At 46.9% G+C, this 21,446-nt stretch overlaps 1 protein-coding gene across 4 annotated transcripts in view; it reads right to left on the reverse strand.

Moving 5' to 3' along the window:
• The window catches only part of SLC1A2 (solute carrier family 1 member 2), a 150,405-nt gene extending 139,174 nt beyond the window's left edge, over positions 1-11,231 (reverse strand). For 2 of the 4 annotated variants that reach the window (XR_006714181.1, XM_045484975.1), the window contains exon 1: positions 10,167-10,748. Coding sequence is in view for 2 of the 4 variants with exons in the window: in XM_045484975.1 (XP_045340931.1) it covers positions 10,167-10,183 (17 nt within the window). In the remaining 2 variants the exon portion in view is untranslated. Of the gene's footprint in view, positions 1-10,166; positions 10,749-11,113 lie in introns of those variants that run through there. The other 2 variants (XM_045484976.1, XM_045484972.1) reach the window with 2 other exon arrangements.
• Between the last annotated feature and the right edge of the window lie 10,215 nt (positions 11,232-21,446).

Here is a 21,446-nt window from a genome sequence, read left to right on the forward strand (position 1 = left end):
AAAATTTGCATCTTAACAATAGGATGTTTACATGGGCACAGAAAAATGTCTCAGGGCACCTGGGAGGCCACTAAGTGTCTGACCTTGGCTCAGGTCATCATCTCACGGTTCGTGGGTTCAAGCCCTGTGTTGGATTCTGTGCTGACAGCTTAGACCTGGAGCCTGCTTTGGATTCTGTGTCTCCCTCTCTCTCTGCCCCGGCCCCATTCGTTCATTCTCTCTCTCTGTCTCTCTGTCTCTCTCTCTCTCAAAAATAAACATTAAAAAAAAAAAAAAAAAGAAAACTATCTCGAAGGTCAGACCAAAAAATGAGTAATTCTAGAGAACAGGGTTGAGGTAAGAGACATTCTCTTACTTCTTCATTTTATGCCATTCTGTAATATTTAAAATTTCGGGGTTTTTTGGTTTCTGTTTTTAAATTTTTTTTTTTTAACGTTTATTTATTTTTGAGACAGAGAGAAAGAGCATGAACGGGGGAGGGTCAGAGAGAGAGGGAGACACAGAATCTGAAACAGGCTCCAGGCTCTGAGCTGTCAGCACAGAGCCCGACGCGGGGCTCGAACTCACGGACCGCGAGATCATGACCTGAGCCGATGTTGGCCGCTTAACCGACTGAGCCACCCAGGCGCCCCTGGTTTCTGTTTTTAAATAATGCCACTTTGTGCTGTTGCCGCTGTTACTGTTATGGGGCTAAGAGTCACTGATCCAGAGGACAAAAAGTTAAAAATTTTTGTTAAAAATAATTCCTCTGACAGAAATTATTCATGTAATTTCTGAACATCCCTTTATTTAGCTGGTAAATTCTTTGTATAAAATGGATTTTCTCAATGTTGACTGAATACAGTGTTGTATTTACCCAAATACTGGAAACATGTACGGTATCTGTTTGCCATAGTAAATAATGTAAACAAGTAAAAAGAAAGAAAGGCAATTTTCAATGTTGGCTTGCTTTATCATCTATTGCCCTGCAATTGAGCCATTTGGATTAAGTTGTCGTGCTAGTATAAAAACACAAACATTGATGATCAATGTCCTAGTCTCAGAAAGCAGAGTCAGCTAATGTGAGAGAAGAAGGGGAAATGTCCATAGATGTGCAACCTCCAAGGCCTTAGATTATGTACAAAAGTTCTCTTTCATCTCTGAACATATCTTAATATTTGCCAAGGGAACGGAGCTGAGACATATCAACCTAAAAGCGCCTTTGGCTGCAGACTGACAGAATGCATGAGTTCCTGAATCAATAGAACAAAGCAGTGGATATTCCAGAAAGGCGTTGTCCAGCTCACTGGCCACCTTTTCCCAAGGTAAGGACTCCACGGGCAACACACTAGTGGGAGTATAGAAAAAGCTGCTGTCGACCCTGGGATTACCAACGATAGCTATACTCTGGTTCCCTGTATATTTATCTATTGCTCTTTCTGGCCCCTTCCACTAACTAGAGGTGATAACCCTTTCCTAGGCAATTTCAGATAACAATCCTCCCGTTGCACCAGATACTTCTGGAAGGTCTGGAGTGAAGAGAACGTCTTTGGTCATCCGTCTTTGGCGACCGTGTGGGTCACGGCTAAAACTAAGTAAAAGGATGCCTGCTAACTCTGCCCATCGTGCCCATTAGACTCCATCTTCTCCCTGCCCTTTCCCCCAACCACCTATTCTTTTAAGATATCGTATTTTATTACAGACAATGGCTTTGTGGAGGCCTGGACATTCAGATGGAAGGCAACTGTACCCATTATTTGATTCTCTCTCGAATGTTCGAATTTGGAGTCAATAATGGATGCTGTGGTGTGCCACTGAGACTCCCATGCTCCCACCTTCAGAACTCTTAAGATTTCTTCCCCACTGCTGTCAGTGTCCATATTGACACCGGCTATAGTGCCCTCTAGAGCCTTGCCCTGTACTCACCCAGGGCCATGCCCACTGCCCAGCAGCGGCTGGTTGACGCAGGGGTAGAAAGGCCACACCTCTTTCCTCAATTCAGGATCATTCAGAAGAAATGAGCTTCCTGTGGGATGGGCTGAGCCCTTTGATGTGACTGTTTCAATTTCTCCCTCTGCCCACACCTTGCTTCCTTCCCTCTTCCACGGGGATTTATGCTGACAGCTCCCCTCAATAAACTTTATGAACACAAGTCTCCACCTCGGAGTGCCCTCCCAGGACGGACCAACCAGCAACAATGCCTCAAACCCAATGTATCAATGTCCTGAAAGAATGCAAATTTGAATATTCTCAGACTAATAGATAAACTTCTACAAATGATCAGTTCTTCATCTGAAATGTCAGCAATTAATCATGATCAAAAAATCGATGATCCCTTCAGAGCTTCTATGCTATGATGATTTTATTAATGTCTGCTGATTGATGACGCTGAATCCCAGAGAAACACCAGGGAAACAGATTCGGTCTATAATTCCATTACTCCCTACTCTATTCTTATACATTCATACAAAATTTATTTTTTCTAGACCATATGTTGCATCTAAATATAAAAAACAATAGCTGAAGGTCCCGAGTGCCTGAAATGAGTGTTGTCAGCTGACATCCATCCATTTGATCTCTAGCCAAGTTTATCTGCTTGTGTTTTGTTCATGTTGACTTCTATCCACTTTCCTAACAAAGCTGGTTATCAGATCCCAACCATCCTTTTAAGTAAAGACTGAGATAAAACAAAAATACAATTTGGTCTGCAGCAGTTGGCTTTGTCTGATACCTAATAGAAAAAGAATGCTTTTCTTGTTTATCTGTCTTCTTTTACTTTATCTCCCTTTGTACATTGCAACTGCTTCTATTTGAGATTCTTTGGCTTAATGTCTACAGGCCGGGGTCTGGCCATTGTTCTCAGTTGCCTAAACTTATTCCCACTTTTTTTTTTTAAATGGAGGCATTTTCCTTAATGTCGCATCTCCATTCAAAGATAAGTTAACTTCTCTGTAATCATTGCCATTCTTCTTGTGCATTGTCTCTTAAATGCTTTATCATCTCCTTTTGCAAGGACACTCGGCTATCCTGTTCCCTTTGACCAAAATGATTGGAGACACTCACTAGAGCTGAAACAAACAAAGAGAAGGTCTGTGAAATTTTAAGGAAATGTGAATGAACAGCAAAATGTGGATACTTTGAAACAGAGTTGAATGAGATGGGAAAAAAAGGCACCCGATAACAGCATAAAACCAAAATTTTTCAAAGCTTCAATTTCTCTCTCCGTAAAATGAGCCTAACATTCCATAGTAATTTTCCAAAGATTTAATGAAATCGTATATGTATAGTCACCCAGACTTGGAATAAATTGAAATGAATAGTCCTATTTATATTTGTTTACGGTGATATCTATGAACACTGTTGATTTATGATGATTGTCTCACAAATACTAAATGATATAGTTGGTGGAGATATATTTCTTTAATCAAAAAAGAATGGAATGCTGTGGGAATTGGGAGTCCCTAAGCACCAGGGGCTTCCAAAGGGAATCAAAAGACCAGTCTGGACAAAGTGCTGACATTTACTGCCACCTATGGAATGATCAGCAAACTGTGCTTAAATACACAGCAACATGACCTCTGAAAAAATTTGCCCTCAATTTAAAAGGCATCTCTACAAAGCATAAGAGACTCTTAAAAACTGAGAACAAACTGAGGGTTGATGGGGGGTGGGAGGGAGGAGAGGGTGGGTGATGGGTATTGAGGAGGGCACCTTTTGGGATGAGCACTGGGTGTTGTATGGAAACCAATTTGACAATAAATTTCATATATTGAAAAAAGTAATAATAAAAAAATTAAAAAATTAAAAAAACAATAGAAAAAAAGGGCATCTCTAGTCATCGCTGTTCGCGTATGTTGCAAAAAACAAAAAAAAAAAAAACAAACAAACAAAAAAAAAACCACCCAACAACAACATCAGCCCTGCTCCTAAAAGGGTAGGGCTCGTAGCTCTTTCAGGAAAGTGGCTAAGTGAAGTCACAACCCTGAATGGCTACACTTGAAATCACACAGGAAAGGATAAATCCCAGAGCTGTAAAACGCTCAGCTACATTTGCCACTAAGAAGTGCACGCCCAAGGCTCAGCATTCTAAGGGATGGGACCCATGTGGTCGTGCCCTGGGCCGTTTCAGAGCACCGCATCTGGATAAGACTGTGTTACTGGTGTCCCGACAATGAATAATTACAAAAGAATTCATCATTAAGAATAACCCAGAGCAACGTGAAAGGAAATAACAAGAAGGTAGTGGTGAAAGGGCTAACAAGAAAAAGTCACTGGAATTACCTTCCATGTCATAGAAATGGGGTTTTGAAGAATTCTCCCAATCCACAACCACTAGAGTGGCACTCCATAAGAGGACAGAACCCAAGCTCTCATTCTCTCCAAGAGGGCCTTCGAGAGGTGAGGGGTCAAGGGGTAACACGAGTGAGTCGTCTCAGAAAAGACTGTGCCCAAGCTGAAAGGCACATGCCCTATCTCGAGGGACAGCCACTTGGCCCCAGCTGACCCCAGCCCTTTGGGACTAAGCCGTGTAGTCTGGTGGTTAGGGCGAGGGTGCAGAGCCAGGCTGCCTGGGTTTACAGCCTGGCTTTGCCACTCACTAACTGTGAAACCTTGGGCAAGTTGCTGAATCTTTCTACGCCTCCATTTCCATACCTGTCAAATGGGGATAATAATAGTCCTTGTGTATCACATTGTTGGCAGGATTAAATAAATTAATACATATAAAGTGGCTAAACCAATGCAGAGCTATCATCGCTCAATAAGTGGGAACCAAGACAAAAGGACAGATCCTTCGCCATCAGCTTTCCCAATGTTTGAGAGAAGCCAGAATCGCAATTCCTTTTTAGGTGAAATATGTCTACGTAGGAGCAAATAACTGTAATAGTTTCAAAATCCTGTGTAAGCCAAAACATACATGCCTGTGGGCCATGTACGGTCCACAGGCATCCAGTGCCTCACGTCTAGTGATGTGGGAAGAGCCATGCTTGGGAGGCAGACAGGTCTCAGACTGACTTCTAACTCTGCCACCAGCTCCGTGATCCTGAAAGCACAGTGCCTGGGAGCCAGGGGTGGCAGGGGCACACGAGAGAAAGTCCCGTGCCAGATTACGAAGAGCGAGTGACAGATGGCATTCCTGACCAAATGTAACAGGAGAAAGTACTCTCGGTGATTTAAATGAAGCCTCTAATATAAGGGAGGGGGCGGAGGGGAGCCCATCTCCCTCCTTGTCCCCAGGGACTTCATTCAAGGTCTTTAACATGTACCATCATGTATCCTAGAGGGAGCCAGGATTGACACAGACCGAGTCCTGCCACCAAAATGGAGTCCATTCCCTTCATTCCATTTTTAAAGGACAACCCTTGTTCCATGAGTTCGCAATCCAAAGTAGCTACCAAGACTGCCCACGTTCACCAGAGGGCGGTGCAGCAGACAGCCGTCATATCTGCTCACCTACGTGGAAAATTAAATACATACATCAATGAAAGACACGTAAATAAATATCACACCGTTAAAGAAAACAACAACCACAATTTTGCGGGGGGGGGGGGGGGGAACAAAGCACTTAGAAACCGAGTTATTCTTTTCTAAAGTTTAAGGATCTTCCCTTGTCTCCGGCCCATTGTCTTTCCTGCCATCGTCTAGAAGCCAACCAGACAGATTTATAACAAGATGCTAGTCCTTTTCTACTCCACTGACAAATATGTGGCCCATCTGCCTCCAATCAATGATGGGCACGTGGGGACAGAGCAATGAGGTATTTTTAAACACTCCTTTAATGAATTCATCCAAGGACCAAGCACTTGAGGTGCGGAGGGGTGAGGGGTGAGGGGCGGGCAGAGGGAGGAGAGGGCAAGCACAGGCTCTGGTAAATAAAGAGATTTGTCATAATCTGGATTCTAAAACCCTTGCTATGAAGCATCCTGCGTGCCCCCAACAAGCTGTTAAGAGCATGAAGAGAAGCTCGCAAGCAAGGTGATATATGGCATTTGTCAGATGTTTTCAGACGTCAAGGACAAGTTCTTACATGCAAGGAAAACTAAAATTTTATCTTGAGAGTGACGTTCCTGCCTACTGTTGCTAGAAGATTTTAAATTATTGGCGTCTCATTCGATTAAAATAATCATAGCAGGCAATTGAAATGAAGAGTAGATTCAGTTCCTTAGGACAAGCCAGTCCCATGGGGGAGAAAAATCAGCATGGAAAGCAATTTAGTTTGCCTTCACGTGGGGGAAAACCAGACATCTGGGCATTGGTGACACAGTCCTAGAGGAGGGGGGATTTTCATTGAAATCAACCTGTGTTGAGCTTCGAACAGTGGAAAAGCTTTGCAATCCTGCATCTTTAGGATTTATGGCACAATGACCCAGAAATTTCACACTTGGCTGTTAAATATCGCTTGTTCCTGCAACCGAAGCTCTCTCTCTTAAGGACTTTTCCTTGTCTGACAATTTCCTTAAATTTGAAGTGAAAAGAGACAGTGCCGAATCGTGTTGCATAAGAGAGCAAAAGGGGCTATTGATACCGATGGACAGACCTGTCTTTTGGTTTTTTAACATCCTGGCTCTTTTACTTCATTTGGTGGAAATCCAGCTTCATTCGGATTTAGAAATTGTTTCTTGTTAGAACTGAGCTTCCAATCACTCACAAGAGGCCGTCTTAGTGAACACGAAATGGCTTTTTCGTAATTCCACTAGTATCTATTTTACCCAAGGAGGCTGTTTTTATATTCTTCAAAATGAAAAATGACAGTGGCAGCAAAGCCCAAGGCATGCAATATGCAACCCCCTCTGGCCCCCAAACCCCATGCGCGCCACTTGCCTTCCAATAAGTCCACTCGTGGGTTCTTCCTCCGACTGACCTCAAACTCAGTCCCGAGGGGAGGAGGGAGAAGGCAATCGTTATGTTTTGCTTTTGTTTGCTTGAAATAATAAATCCAGAGGTCTCCCTTGCCAGGGTTTTCCTGCTGTCAGCAGTTCTGTTTCGTTTGCTTTCTCAGTCAAACTGAAACCCAAGGCCTTGTGGTTGGCTTTTGCCCTGACCCCTTGGCTCCTGGGAACTGATCAGAAGACAGATCGCTTTGGGTTCCTGACAGACATGGAGACTTAGCGGTCTTTCACCCCCCAAACATATCTCTAAAACGTCCACCTCTACAGCAGCGAGGCACTCCAATATAACTCAGACCATAATTGACTAGCCTGTCTGCCACCAACTACTTATAATCTCTTTCCAATTTGGGTCAAAGACCTAAAACCGTAATTCTAGCCATGTCCGGGGAGCCAGAGAAAAAGAGTGCTCAACTATCAAATTAGATGCCACTTTGCAAGAAAATACCTCTCCGGGCCTGGGAACTACCAAAGAGTCCAATGTTGACTTCTATGGCAACTGGATACTAATAATCCCCATTCCAAATAATTAGAATCCTCAAATAACCAAAGCGTCTTGGGTATGTTTTGCAAAGGCAAAGACCAAGTGCAGAGGCTGATAATAAGAATATGCCAAAGGGCAAACCTGCAGGGTGTGTATGCCAAAGGATTGAGAGAAAGCGGGTGATCTTCTGAGCTAGACATGCCTAGTATACTCTCTGATGACAACTGACATTTCCAGATGATAACCCCAAAGTTTTGCCAAGTCCTGGAATCTTCCTGGAAAGATGACTGTATATTCTACGCCATCTTCTTCTTAAATTCCATTTTCATTGGACCACCTACTTCACAGACATTGGAAGAAGCAAAAGTGATGATGTATACAAATGAGCTTTGCAAGTGGGGTACTAAATAAACATAAGATGTCACTATTGCTTCTAGCTGGTAATCGGCATAAGTAGTTGACGGTAACTGTATCACCAAATGAATGGTACCCAGAATGGTCAGTTCACCATACTCTCCCATTTCCCAAACATTCTGGATCAAATAGAATTGAACTGAAAATACATGCATGGAAAACATATAATTGTGTTGCTATTCTTGCTTCCTTCTCGGCAATGTGTTCCAAAGAAACAGCTTCAACACTGGTAGAAAGCAAAAGCTAATGAAGGCAACTGGTCTGAGAATTCCCCATGAACTTGAACTTGTGTTTATAAGGCACATTAATCAAAGATATCAGAAGACGCAGGAGAATCCCACCAAACCGTACGAACAATTTACCAATCAATGTCGTTGATTGGAGGCAGCATTCTAAAAGCCAGCTCTCAAACTATTTTTGTTTGTATCTCCGAGGAGTGCCTAGCATGTGGGGTCTACCCAGGAGATGCTCCGGGAAGGAAAGGTAGAAGAAAGGAAGAGACAAAGACAGACCAGGGCTTCTGAAAATGTTACCCGCTCATCAGTTATTGTTCTTAAGGGATAACGGCTCATAGATCTTTATGTTTCCCAGCCTTTCATTTTTTTCAATTCATCTTCTCAGTACAAGTGTTTTTTTTTTTTTTTGACATTTTTTTCTTAACATGCACAGTGTACAAACGAGGCATTAAAAACACTGAAAATCACTTCCACTCTGTATTTAATGTCAAATCATTTGACAACTCTCATTTAGGACAAAGGTGAGACAAACACCTTTGAGGGTCTTTGTTGTTGCTTTAACCTTTGCCTTCACTATCTGGCTATCAAAATGAGGGGTGAGTTGGGTGCAGAATTTGAAAGACTACCATCATCCACCTCTTTCACAGACGTTTTGCAACCTAGCTTTTAAAAGCGGGGCTAAGTCTAGAAGGACCCTTTCTAATTTGAAAGACTGATTTGACAGGGAAAGGCTTTGAGATTGAGCCATCTGGGCTCTTAATATTTAATTCCAGAGCTCTGTTTTAGCACAATGTGATACCCTCCTTGTACACGTGTGTACATCTTTCTTGGCGAAATAATAATCAAAATAGTCCACACTGCCGAAATGTTAGGATGAAAAGAGAGAAGAAATCTCACGCTAGCACAAGGTGCCAGACTCCTTCGGAAAGAGTCCTGGGGACAGAAAAGGGATGAGCTCCTTCCCTGAACACAGAGAGACGGTTTTAGAACTATCTTCCTTTTGTTGGAGGTAGGAATCTAAAGATCTAACTTGGGAACCAGTTTTTTACTCCTAGAGACTCCTTCCCCCCAAAGAAGCCTGTGGTGTTTGGAAAATTTACTAGACAGAAATTATGGACAGTGCCAGCACCGAGGATTTTCCACCCGTGCCCCGAGGAGGTGCTGACACTGGCTTTCTACACAACTTGGATTTGGTTATTTCTGGCAAGTGGCTAGGGCAATTTTGTGTATTAACCAAAGAGCTGAGCTCCCCAACCAGAACCAGGTTCTACCAAGCCAGAAAAGTTTCCTGGGAGATCCTGATTCCAGGGATGTTGTTCTGGACCCTTCCTTTGAGGTGTGAGTATTCAAGAGATCCTCTTGCCTCTGGCAGCCCCCTGTCCCCTCTTGCTAAAGACAGCTGTCATCTATCACTGGGAACATCCGCCCCTCCAACTGCTGCCTCAGAAGGCTGGAGCGGACTGCACTGCCCCGGGGCGGAATGGGGAGGCCAGCGTTTTTACCCAGTGGAATCTGGGGACTCCTGTCCTTGCCCAAAACTACTTCTTTTCCCGCCTCTTCCCGGGAAGTACCCAAATCTCTTCCACTCTTCCTTTGAGCTGGCCAGGGAGATTCCACCATCCAAGGACAGAGTGCGATCTCCACAGGCCGGGCATCTACCCCGGGACTCTGCAGCAAATCTGACATTCAAGGCCGCGCGCGCCGGTCCTCGCCCCGCCCCGGTCCCGGTCCCGGCTCATTCATTCCGGGCCGGTCCCCAAGCTCCAGCCCGCGCCGCGCTCCAAGCGCCGCTTCCCCGGGCAATGCCTGCCGCTCACATCGTGCCCAATCCCGTATTGCTTCTAAATCTCACAAGTAACGTCAAGAGGGTTTTTCTTCCCCTCCACCCCGTCGGACTCTTCTTCACACCTCCACCGGTGCCCTTTCGATTAAAAGAGACGCAGCGTCTGCCTCCCGCATCTCCAAAGGGTTAAGCAGCTAGCTTCGCCAAAGAAAAATCAATCCCCTGCCCACCATCCCACCCCCAGCCGAGCCACCGCTCCGCCACCGTCTCCGAGGCCCGGCGCCGACGTCTCCGCGTCCCCATCCGGGATGAGGGGCCACCCTTCCCCCCGCCCCGCCCGCGCCCGCCCGCCCGCTGCCCGCGGGTCCCCAGAAAAGCCCCCTCACCCTTCGGTGGATGCCATGGTCCGGGGAACGCCCCCTCCTCTTCGGCACGGTCCGGCGGCGGCGGCGGGCGCGGCGTGAGCGCCGGAGAGTGGCGGAGCGCGCTATTTAAGGGGGAGCCTCTCCCCGCCTCCCACCCCCCTCCCGGGTAAGCCCTTTAGCGCCTCAGCCCGCGCGGGAGGCTCCGGCGGGCGCTAAGCCCCGGCTGGGCTCTCCTCCGCGCGCGTCCCGCCTCGCCGGCGCTCGGCGGGGCGCTCGGGGGGCTGGGGGTGGCTTCCCCGAGCCAGCGCCGCCCCCGGGCCGCCGGGCAGCGGCCGCCACCTGCGTGCGCTGCGGGGCTCGGGGCGGGCGGCGGGGGAGGCCCGGGAGGGGGTGTGCCGCGGGTGTGCAGGGGAAGTGTGTGCGTGCGTGCGCGCGTGTGCGGGTGTGTGCGCGCCGGGGGAGGCGGTGGCGGCCGCTGCGCCCTGGCTCGCCGCCGCCGGGGAGGGATTGCGAGGTTTAGCCCCGCCGCAGCTGGGGATTTGCAGGCGATCCCTCTCTATTTTCGTCGAGAGCTGACATCACCCGCGCGGCCGCCTCGGGAGACTCCTTTAACTGCCGCCCCCTCGCCCCCAGTCCCCAGACGCGCTCCCCCCTCTGCCATGCCCCCCCCCGGCCTCTCGCCATAAATTAACGAAATAAGAAAGGAGGCCCCGCTGGTCGCCGGGAAGGCCTGGGCAGCCCGTGGCAGGAGCCCAGGATCTAAGGAGTCGCTATTGTTCCCCCTCAAGCCCGCGTGGCCCCGGGTCACCCCGCGCGGGGCGAAGCGCAGGCCGGGGCGCGGAGACCTGGGATGCCCCTCCGTCCCCGCCGCCCTCGAGCAGCCCCCCGGCGCTCCGCCTCGCTCCTTGGCACACTAGCTCGGGCTCTACGCACACCAGCAAGCTCACCCTCACCGGCGACACACCCACCCCAGCCTCCCGCGTCCCGGGTGCCGGGTGTGCCGGGTGCCGGGCCCAGCCGAACCCAGCTGCGCGCCCTCCCCCGCCGCGGCCCGAATAAATCTCTGGCCTTCAATTATTCATCGGGATTAATATTAATGCAGCTCCCAGGGGGCGGCCGGCGGGCGGGGTGCTGGGGAGGCTGTGGTTTTTTTAAGCCTTGGGAGGTCGGCTTCGGGGGCGCTGGCCCGCAGGGCGCTGGGAGGTGGCCCAGGCTAGCGGCTGGGGACGCGTCTCCACCCGCTCCCGCTCGCCTTCGGCTTCTGAGCCCCGGGGGCGGCGCACGGAGACAGATGGGCTCCTGCAGGGGAGGGTCGGAGCCTCCCCGCCGGCTTTGCATAATAATGACGAAATCCGTGCCGACTTTATTATCTTTGGGACACAGCAGACACCTACAGCTCCACCACCTGCCGGACGCTGTGACTGCCTGGGAGCGGAAGCCTCACTTTCTGCGTCTGGAAAATGGGACCAAAAATAACCCCCTTTGCAGGGCCGCGGTGAGAATTAAACAGGCTCTCTTGACGGAGAGATTTGCAAAGTGTAAAAGCGCCCCGGGAGATGTCAGCGGTGCTTAGCTTGTCGCTAGGAACGTGCCAGGCTCCTCCGAGCGGGGTCACGGAACCCCAGCGCTCTAATAATGTCCGCTCCTCACTGCCTCCCCAGTTTTCTGCCCTAGAGAGGTGCCCTTCGGTGCCGCGGCTGTGCTGACCCTTGTCCGACGCGGGAGTACCGCTGGCCACCTGGAATCTCCAGGAGTTTATCCCGGGGACCGTGCCAGGGGAGCGGAGTCCCACAAGGATGGCTTAGTGGTTATGCCAGAGCCTGAGCCCGTCACCACCTGCCGGTGGAGTATGGTGGGGGGGGGGGGGGGGATGCAAATTCCTCAATGTCTTCTCATCCCATAGGCAACACGAGAGTTACGTTCCCAACCACCCCCACTCTCCGGAACTAAATAAAATGTAAAAGATATGCAAAGCGCTTTAAAGTCTGGCACCCGGTAAAAACCTCAAAAATTGCTCAGTTAAATCTGAGGGTCCCCAGAGGATAGTTTCTTGGGCTCAATATCCAAGGATGAAGGCAGATGAGAGAAATAACACGAAAAAGAGAAAAGAACTAAATAGAAGTTAAAAAAAAAAATCTCTGCTCACCTCCTCCCTTCACCCCACCCCCTCCCCAAATCTGAGCCCAAACATCTTCCTGGGTCCATACCTTGCTCTCTCTCTTGCTTTCCCTCTCCCCTCCTCTCTTCCCATCTTCCTGATTACATCAACCAGATCTATGTGTTAATCAGCCCATCACCCTTTACTTAACAGTCTTTCTAATCTTGCATTTCTAAATTGTAGTTACTCATGTTATTAATCTGTATTTAAGTTAATGCAATCTGGCACGTGTATTTAAAAATAATTCGTAGGTGAAAAACTACATTCTTACACCTTGGTGTTATATTTGACACCAAGCCCTATATTTGACACTTTAGCCCTACCGGGGGTAGATGTGTGGTTTTGTATGGGAAGCGGTGGGGCTTAGAATCTTTACAGTCTCATTTTCTCTTTACAATTTTAGGGAGTCCACTTTCCTGCTGAGGCGGCAGCTGGAAATCTATCCCAGGCCGAGATATTAACGATCCCAGCCACACTGCAACACCCCTCTTAAGATGAGTGTGAATGAACTCCACCATTATAACCCCTCAGTGTTTGCACACAGGCGCGGAGGACTGAGTGGCATCATTCGTTAGCACTCACTGTCCAGAGAGCAGGGCACCGGGTGGTATGTAAACGCAGAGCAACTAAAAGGAAAGAGAAAGGAGGCTGGGATTGTTTTCACTTTTTAAAGCATCCAGTTAAAAAATACTCTTTGGACATTATGCAGAGTGAGACAAGTCAGACATAGAAAGACAAATACTGTATGATTATAGTTTGCAGGTGGAATCTAAAAAAGCAGAACTCATAAACACAGAGGAGAATGGTGGTTACCAGGGGCTTGGGGGTGAAGGAACCAGGAAGATGTTATTAAAGGGTACAAACCCGCAACCAGTAGGTAAATAACCTGGAGATCTAATGCACAGCCAAGTTATTATAGACAGCAATACTGTATTAAAAATTCTGAGTTGCTAAGAGACTAAGTATAAGTTGTTTCCACCACACAAAAAAAGAAATGATAATTATGTGACATGATAGAGGTATTAGCTCACCGATGGTGGTAATCATTTTGCCATATATAAGTGTATCATTTTTTTTTTTAATTTTTTTTCAACGTTTATTTATTTTTGGGACAGAGAGAAACAGAGCATGAACGGGGGAGGGGCAGAGAGAGAGGGAGACACAGAATCGGAAACAGGCTCCAGGCTCCGAGCCATCAGCCCAGAGCCTGACGCGGGGCTCGAACTCATGGACCGCAAGATCGTGACCTGGCTGAAGTCGGACGCTTAACCGACTGCGCCACCCAGGCGCCCCTATATAAGTGTATCAAATTAACACGGTGTACATCTTAAACTTACACCGTGTTGCAGGCCAATTATATTTCATTTAAAAATAATTGCCTGTGGGTTTGTGGGATGGGTCTCTCACCCAGGGCAGCTGGGTCTCTCTCTCTCAAAATAAACATACAAAATAAAAATAAACATTACAAAAAAAATTTTAATTAAAAAAAACTGCTCAGGCTACCTGCCAGAAATGTTGGGTCCATCAGCCTACAGTGGGGGCCTTAACTTACAGTATTTTTTAAAACATCCCTCTCCCCCGGTGATCAATTCTGTACAGGCAGCATCAGAGATGGACTAGAGATGGTTCAACAAAATGGCGCCCAGAAATAGACGGAATTAATTGGTGTGTTTAGCCTTTGGAAAGACAAAACGAAGAAGGATATGATACAAGGCTGACCCTCCTCTCTTCAAACACAGGGCATCAAAAAAATCTTTCCTGGCAGGGGCACTTGGGCAGTGGGTTAAGCATCTGACTCTTGGTTCCCACTCAGGTCATAATCTCTCCATTCATGAGTTCGAGCCCCACATCTCTCTCTCTCTCCCTCTCTCTCTCTCTCTCAAAATATAAATAAATAAATTCTAAAAACCCTCTCCTGGCAAACGCAGAGCTCTCTTCTTAGGTTGTGCACACAGGGAATATTGGGAGTGAGTCACTGTACCCACCAGCTCAGTGCTAGATAAGAACTCAGCTCTGGGTCAGGCAGACCTGCATTAAATACTTCCCTGAACCTGTATTAGACTCTTGTGTTGCCTTAGGCTGGGCACTTTAGGTTCTCGGCTTTCCCATCTAAACATTGGTGAACGTAATGACACCCACCTCAGGATCATTGTGAGATTCAATGGGATTCTATGTGGGAAATGCTTAGCTCTAAGCCTGGCACCTCTTGAGTGCTCAATAAAGGGTCACCCTAGACACAGACCGTTTACCACGGAGCTCGCGTGCAAGCCTCGCCTCTGCTAAAGTCACCTCAAGTATGGTCCCATAAACTCCTCTATCCTCACAACGAACCGTTAAGTCTCCTAGCCAGCAGCATGAAGTTGATAGAGACTTGATAGAACAGAACCAGGTCAACCCAACAAGCTAGCAGGAACACTTGTGAATTGTCCAGGATCTGTCTCCTCCAGGGATGCCATGGTTATGGCCAAAGCAGAAGGGATGGGATGCTCTGAGGTTTGCACATAGATTTTTCTTTCTCAGATCTAGCGCGAGCGTTCTCAAAGTTCGCTTGAAGAACTACTCTGTAGCACTGAATGCCAACGTTTTTCTGTACCCTGCTCTGATAGGTGACTTAAGAGGCTTTCAAAGTTAATTTTTACCAAAAAGGATCTTTTTTCTTTTGCCTACTGATTGTTTACTCCAGGTCTAACCCACGCTATGAGAAGTGACTTACCAGGGTTGAATTCAGGTAGTGACTGGGGACTGCAGGGTATTTGTGGTATTCCCCTAACACTTACTGAATCCTTACTGTGTGTTCAAAGTATCATAATATGTCTAACCTCATTTGATCCTCTAGATGGCCTTCTACAGAAGATAGTGTTATTATTATTAACTCCATTTTGCAGAGGAGAAAACTGAGGCCAACAGAGACTAAAGAACTTGCCCAACGTTACACAGATAGTGAGTGGCCGTATCAGTCCAGGTGCTAGCTAGAAAACGATGGCATGTTCAAATTAAGTAAGTTGTGCACAGTTTGATAAAGGGACTACATGAGAAGGGTGTAGGAAAATTCCAAGGGATAGTGCAGACCCCCTGGGCTGGTAGTTGTAAAGCACCCCTTACCTACCTTACTTTTGAAGGGAGGCTACTAGAATCTAGAGGGGAGTGCCCTATGCAGAACAGGACCAGAGAGCTTTGTTGCCACAACAACCTGCTGGATGGGTGCTGGGAATAATTTGATCCCACTTCCCTCCGGTTCTTCTCTCCCCTTTGGGGCTCCCTACTGGCCAAAGCGGGGAGCTGCATTGTTGCAATTCCCGGGCTGTCCTTGCAGCCCAGCCTCCCTGGGGAGCACAGCAGGCTGGAGAAGGGTGGACGATGGAGCTCCAGGGCCATTGGATAAAGCGGGGGTGGAGCTGAGATTTGAGTGTAGGCAATCTTCCTGTAGAACTTGGCTTTTAACCCTTCTGCTGTGCAACCTATGGTAATAATGATGCCATTGTTACTGGAACAGGCTGTCCCCCTGACATGCGGGGACCTCTCCACCTGGAGCATCTTCCAGCAGAGAAGATTCAACTAGACCCTTTTCTAGAAAAAAAATCACGAAATGGCCCCAAGTCTCCAGTCCTAACTTCCACAGTGTTTAACATTCTTTTCCGATCATTAGCCTCGTTATTGGAGCTTAGTTGGACCAAAGGAGAGGTAAAGACTCTCTGTCCTCCTATGTTCTTGTAAAGGATTCCATTTCCTGTCTTGGTTCTCTTTCAGATTGCTTGAGATTGGTTACTGCATCTCGATGGAGGGTGAGGGGTGGGGGAGGCTCCTAATATAGAAAAGGAAAAAAAAAAAAGTCCTACAACAATTTCCCATAAAAGGCTGTTAAATAAGTCCATTCCCTCCCATGATGACAACAGAGGAGAGATGTTTCAATGTTCAAAGTTTATCAGAAGAAAGTGACCTAGGGCGAGAACTAGCTGCCAAGTGACCGAAGGGGTGCCCTCTCCAAAAGGGACTGTCATTTAGTAATGTCTGAGAAATCTAAATTTGATTCCCCCTGAATGCAATAACCATTTCATCACACTTGCTCTTAAAGATTATTGATGTTGTCCAGAATTTAGGAATGAGAAAAACACCCACCCTTGATTCATTCGGTGGGACATTCATTCTTACGGTTCTTTGCCAAGTCAGAACCACCCAGTGAACAAATCTGTCTTTTCAGGTTCCGTGTAGTTGTTCTGATAAAACTTATATGGGTCTTGGAGTCGAGCAGACCTGTGTTCAAAGCCCAGCTCCTTCCCCCAGGACATTGAGTGGGCCCCCTAATCCCTCGAACCCTGAACTCCCTCCTCTATAAAGTGAAAGCCATTCTTGTAGCCGTGAAAGTGATATCTATAAAGCGGGGATCACACACTGGATGTCTGCCCCCTACCTTCCTACGTAGCGGAGGAAACGGAAGCTGCATGTCTGATCTGTCTTTTAAAAGTTTGGCCTGATAAAGACTATAAGACTAGACATCTTTAGGTTTTTTTTAAAAGCAATAAAACAGAGGAAGATGTCGGAGCCCTTTCACCCTGACAATTAATGTGCATGTGCTAATTTTTCAAATATGTGAGCTACTTTTAGGACGAGTGAAAATTATTATATAACGTTCCTTCCGATTTTAGGGGAAAGATAGTATTCTCAACAGCATTATCCCTGAAGCCAAGAGCATCAGCAAGAGAAAATGGAGAAGTCTGAAATGAAATTGAAAATGAAAGGTTTTAAGGCCCCTGGGTGGCTCGGTCAGTTAAGCGTCTGACTTCGGCTCAGGTCATGATCTCGAGGTTCTTCAGTTCGAGCCCCACGTCAGGCTCTGCAGTGACAGCTCAGAGCATGGAGCCTCCTTCGGATTCTGTGTCTCCCCCCCACTCCTCTCCCATTCATGCTCTCTCTCTCTCTCTCTCTCTCTCTCTCTCAAATAAATAAATAAAACATTAAAAAATTAAAAAAAAGAAAATGAAAAAGTTTTGGAAACAGAGGGGGTGCTTAGAGAGATAACTGGTAGGGGGAGAATTTTCACAGCAGCAGCCCCAGTTCAGTGTATTAAGAATGCTGAGATGGTCACAGCAAAAGCTAGAACATGGGCTTCAGAATTAGACTAACCTGGGAACCACCCCATCTGGTTTTGGACCAGTGAATTTCCAGTTGAGTTCATCATCTCTCTCGCCATTTTGAATGACCTTGAGTAAGTCACTTAACCCTCTGGACATCAGTGGGGTGGTAATGACCCCATCTACTGGGCTTGGATGAGAACGCAGTGAGGCAACATCATATAAAGCACTTAGCTCAATTCTTGGCATGAGGTGACAGCTATCATCATCTGTATTATGTCAGTCTCCTGGCTGCGGCTGCTCTACTCGAAAGTGGTAACAGTGGTGACACTTTGGAGCCAACAACACAGGACAGCTAGAGATGAGCCTACCTGTGGTTCCGTTTGTCCCAGCGTGGTCACTGGAGAGAGAATAAAGGAAATCATCATCTCCCCTGTGTTTGGAGCGGTAAGATACACGTTGAGTTCGTTCACTCTCTCCTTGTTAACACACATTAGCAGGAGAGAAGAGAGTTCTATTTTTACTCACTCTCTACGCTGATGGGAAAGAGATGTTACTTCATAGAAATCTCAATTCAGACTGAGAATTTGGTCTAAATATAATCCATTCTTGAGGCAGAAAGCGTCTCATTAAGTAGAGAGCTCAGGGAGACTAAAACGTTTGCTAGCTACACTTATTTCCTGATGAATTCTAATGGAAAGAGTGTGACTTCGTTCCATTTACTCAGTAGAGATGAAAGAGGAAAGGAGACAATGGGGAAAAAATGAACTGAGTTCTTGGTATATCATTCCTGTATGTCAGCATCTTCTACTACAAGATGGCTTGAGGCTAAATGTCAGGGTTGGCACAAATTCTTTTACGCCCGCCGTAAAAACCATAAAAATCTGAATTAGAGTGTCTGTCTCTTTTTTAGTAGCTTGATCCTGTGTAAAGCGGAAATATTTTTTGGAGAGCGATTGCCGGTGTTTTCATTTCTACCCCCATTTTTCCTAATCCTGGCAAAGAATGCCAGTTATGCGCGTTTCCCTTTGTTCTGCCGGCACATTACAATATTCCCTAGTGACATCCTCCTGATGGGCAAAGGGTGAACACTGTTTATATTTGAGATGATTTCTCTGCTTGACACCGGCTCGTGGTGGTTAAGTGCTAAATGATTTGGCTAAAGGAGTGAATTGGGAGCCCAAGTCAGGCTCTCGTGACCTCAGAAAATCCAGCGACGTGATTTGTTCTATTTCCTGTATTCACCTCCTAATGAAATTACATGATTATTCCGAGGGAGGCTTTGTATCAAATCCCAAAAGTATTTTTTCTTATAAAGTTATTTTCCTTATTAAGAGAATAAGAGAGAGCAACCAGGTAATTTGGTTCTTCTAACCGAAGACTATAGATTCAGAGATCTTTTCTTCTTCAAATCGAAGGCTGAATTATGCCTTTGCATAACAGGTAAAGTAGAACCATTCCAGTCCACTTGAAGGTTTCATTTATTAGCACGTGGATGTTGTATTTGCAACACACCCTGTTCCCCTTTGCAAACAGGGATTAATAACGTCCTTTCTTTCTCTTTGGTCTGGAATTACCTTTTCCTAGAGACCATAAATTCAGGAACGGAGCACTGTTGTTTTTCTTCTCTGAGAATTCAATCGCTAATATTATTCTTCACCTGAGAAAGCTATTCGCTAATTTTACCTACTTTTTTTTTTCCTTTGTTGACAAAACTCTCCATCAAACCTAGACTACAAGCCTCTGTAGAAACACTTGGTGAATTGAAATACAAATGCGAAGCGAGCCCTGAAAAACTCAGCCATTGAGACGCTCTTCTTAAAATGCTGGGCCTCAACGGCACATCCGGGCAGAGCCCTGCCAGGGAAGGCAGGTCCTGCTGCCAGGAAAAGCAGAGAGAAACCACAAATGGCTACCAAACCACCCCAGAATGTTCTCGTCTTTCCAGCAGCCCTGAAAAGATAAACTTCCCCCAAGCCCTGGGGATCCGAACAGTTTCACTCAACATTTTCACAGGATCCTAAAGAAGGAGAAAAATAGAAGCCAGGCCAGAGCTGAGATCTAAGGGTCTCAGTTCTTTGCATCTTGCATTGGCCGTCAGCCTTCTTTTAGCTCCTCTTCATCTACGATCATTCGCTGTCCAAACAATATGGGATGGTGTCAGAGCAATGACACTCAAGGTCTTCCTGTCCAGGTGAGAAGTGCCGTGGAAAAACCCCACGTCAAAGCCAAGGGCTACACTTGATTGGGTTGATGATCTCACTAATTCCGAGGGCACAGGTAGGAATTCATAGGGTTTGATACGTGCAGGGTGGTCCCGGCCATGCCCACTCACCTCGTCCTCCAACCTCCCCAGGTGGTCATGGCCCACGGGACTCCATCCCTAGCCACACACCGCACCACTGTTCTCCTCACGCTTCCCACCGCAGACTTACTGGTTTCTAGAAGTGTCTCAAACAGGCCGGGAGCACTGCTTCTCAACACCTTGGCACATATTTTTCTCCCTATCTGGAACGCTCTTCCCCACGGCCCGGGATCCGTTTGCTAGCCAACTGGGGGGAGGCAAGCTTTTACCCCACCCTCCGGATTAAATCAGCCACCCTTGCTAGAGGGTCTCACAGCACCCTGTGTCTTCCTTCCTAGTACTTACTGTGACTTCTTATTTCTGGGATTATATGACCAAGAGCAAGCACCAAGCCTGTCTCGCCCCCCTGTAGTGTTTCGGTCCTTTGCACGTGGTAAGCACTCTATTCATTTTTTGTTGATGAATGAATGACAGGCAGGTAGAAAATCAATGAACGCACAACTCTTGATTGAATTAGGGATAGAAGAGATTTTATTGACTGATGTTCTGATATAGGAGGTGAATGTGGAAGGCCCATGAAGTTTTGAGTAGGTGACAAATCTGGCAGCAGAAAACATCTGAAATCCCAAAGAACTATAAAGATTCACATTCAGCCCCCACACGCATAACTTCAGAGGACAATGTGTGTTATGCTGGAAAGGAGGGGGTGAAACAGCTCTATATTTTCTACTGGCCAGCTCAGCCTGGTCCCTTTCAATATATATAGCCCCCCTACCCCACTCCATCCCAACACACACACATACACACACGCATGCACACACATGCAGATGGGAAACGTATAAAAAGTCACTGCAAGCCTAGCACTTTGTCTCAGAAATTTATCCAGACACCTTCCACTTACACAATCCCATTGCTCCTTGCTCTCAGACTTTTTGGTTTTTCTAACCCAGGCCCCTATTTATTTCTGCCCACCCTTTCCTGTTGTCAACCCCACTCTGCAGATTTTTGAACTTATTTCTACATGCTGGGACCTCAGCCGCATTGAAAGACTTCTCTTCTCCTCTCCACCCCTTGTAAGGTTTCCCATAACTGGTTCCCAGACGTCCAATCTCCTCCTCCTCAAGAACAGCTAAACAACAGCCATAACAGTGGCCATTATTGATCAAGTGCAATGGGTCAGACACCGTCTTCCATGCCGAGCTCACATACGCATCACACCAGTCCCATTTACAGAAGAGGCCACTGCAGAATACAGATCGAATGTCACACTCAAGGTCACAGCGTGCAAATTGACAGAGATGGAATTTGAGCTCAAGCTGGGTCTTCTAACCACTGCCTCTGTCTGCACAGTCAGCCTGAGAGGCCTGTCTAGAATTCTACTTCAACCCTTTCACTCCTGGAAACATCGACAGGAGTTTGAAACTTGCCGATGGGCAATAAAGAAGCCAAATTATTCACCACAGCATTTGAAATCCACCACCAACTGGCTTCGCCTGGACTGGCCTCTCCTTGGCTGGCCAACCTGACCTGTCACTGCAATAAAGGGCTCATGTTGGGCAATAATTGGTCCTTCTCCAGGCCATCCCTTTCCATGCTTAAACCTATGCACTTGCCAAGTTCTTATATACTACTTCCTTCCCATCCACCACTCCAAAGACTCAGTTGAAGTGCTAACTACCCTGTGAATGTCAAGTTAACTGGAAATGCTAGCCTGCTTGGATTGCCCCGTCATCTCAATTCCTGTTGGAGTGGATGTGAGAGAATACAGT

The sequence above is a fragment of the Leopardus geoffroyi genome, chromosome D1, assembly GCF_018350155.1.
Source record: "Leopardus geoffroyi isolate Oge1 chromosome D1, O.geoffroyi_Oge1_pat1.0, whole genome shotgun sequence".
NCBI classification, from domain to species: Eukaryota; Metazoa; Chordata; class Mammalia; order Carnivora; family Felidae; genus Leopardus; species Leopardus geoffroyi.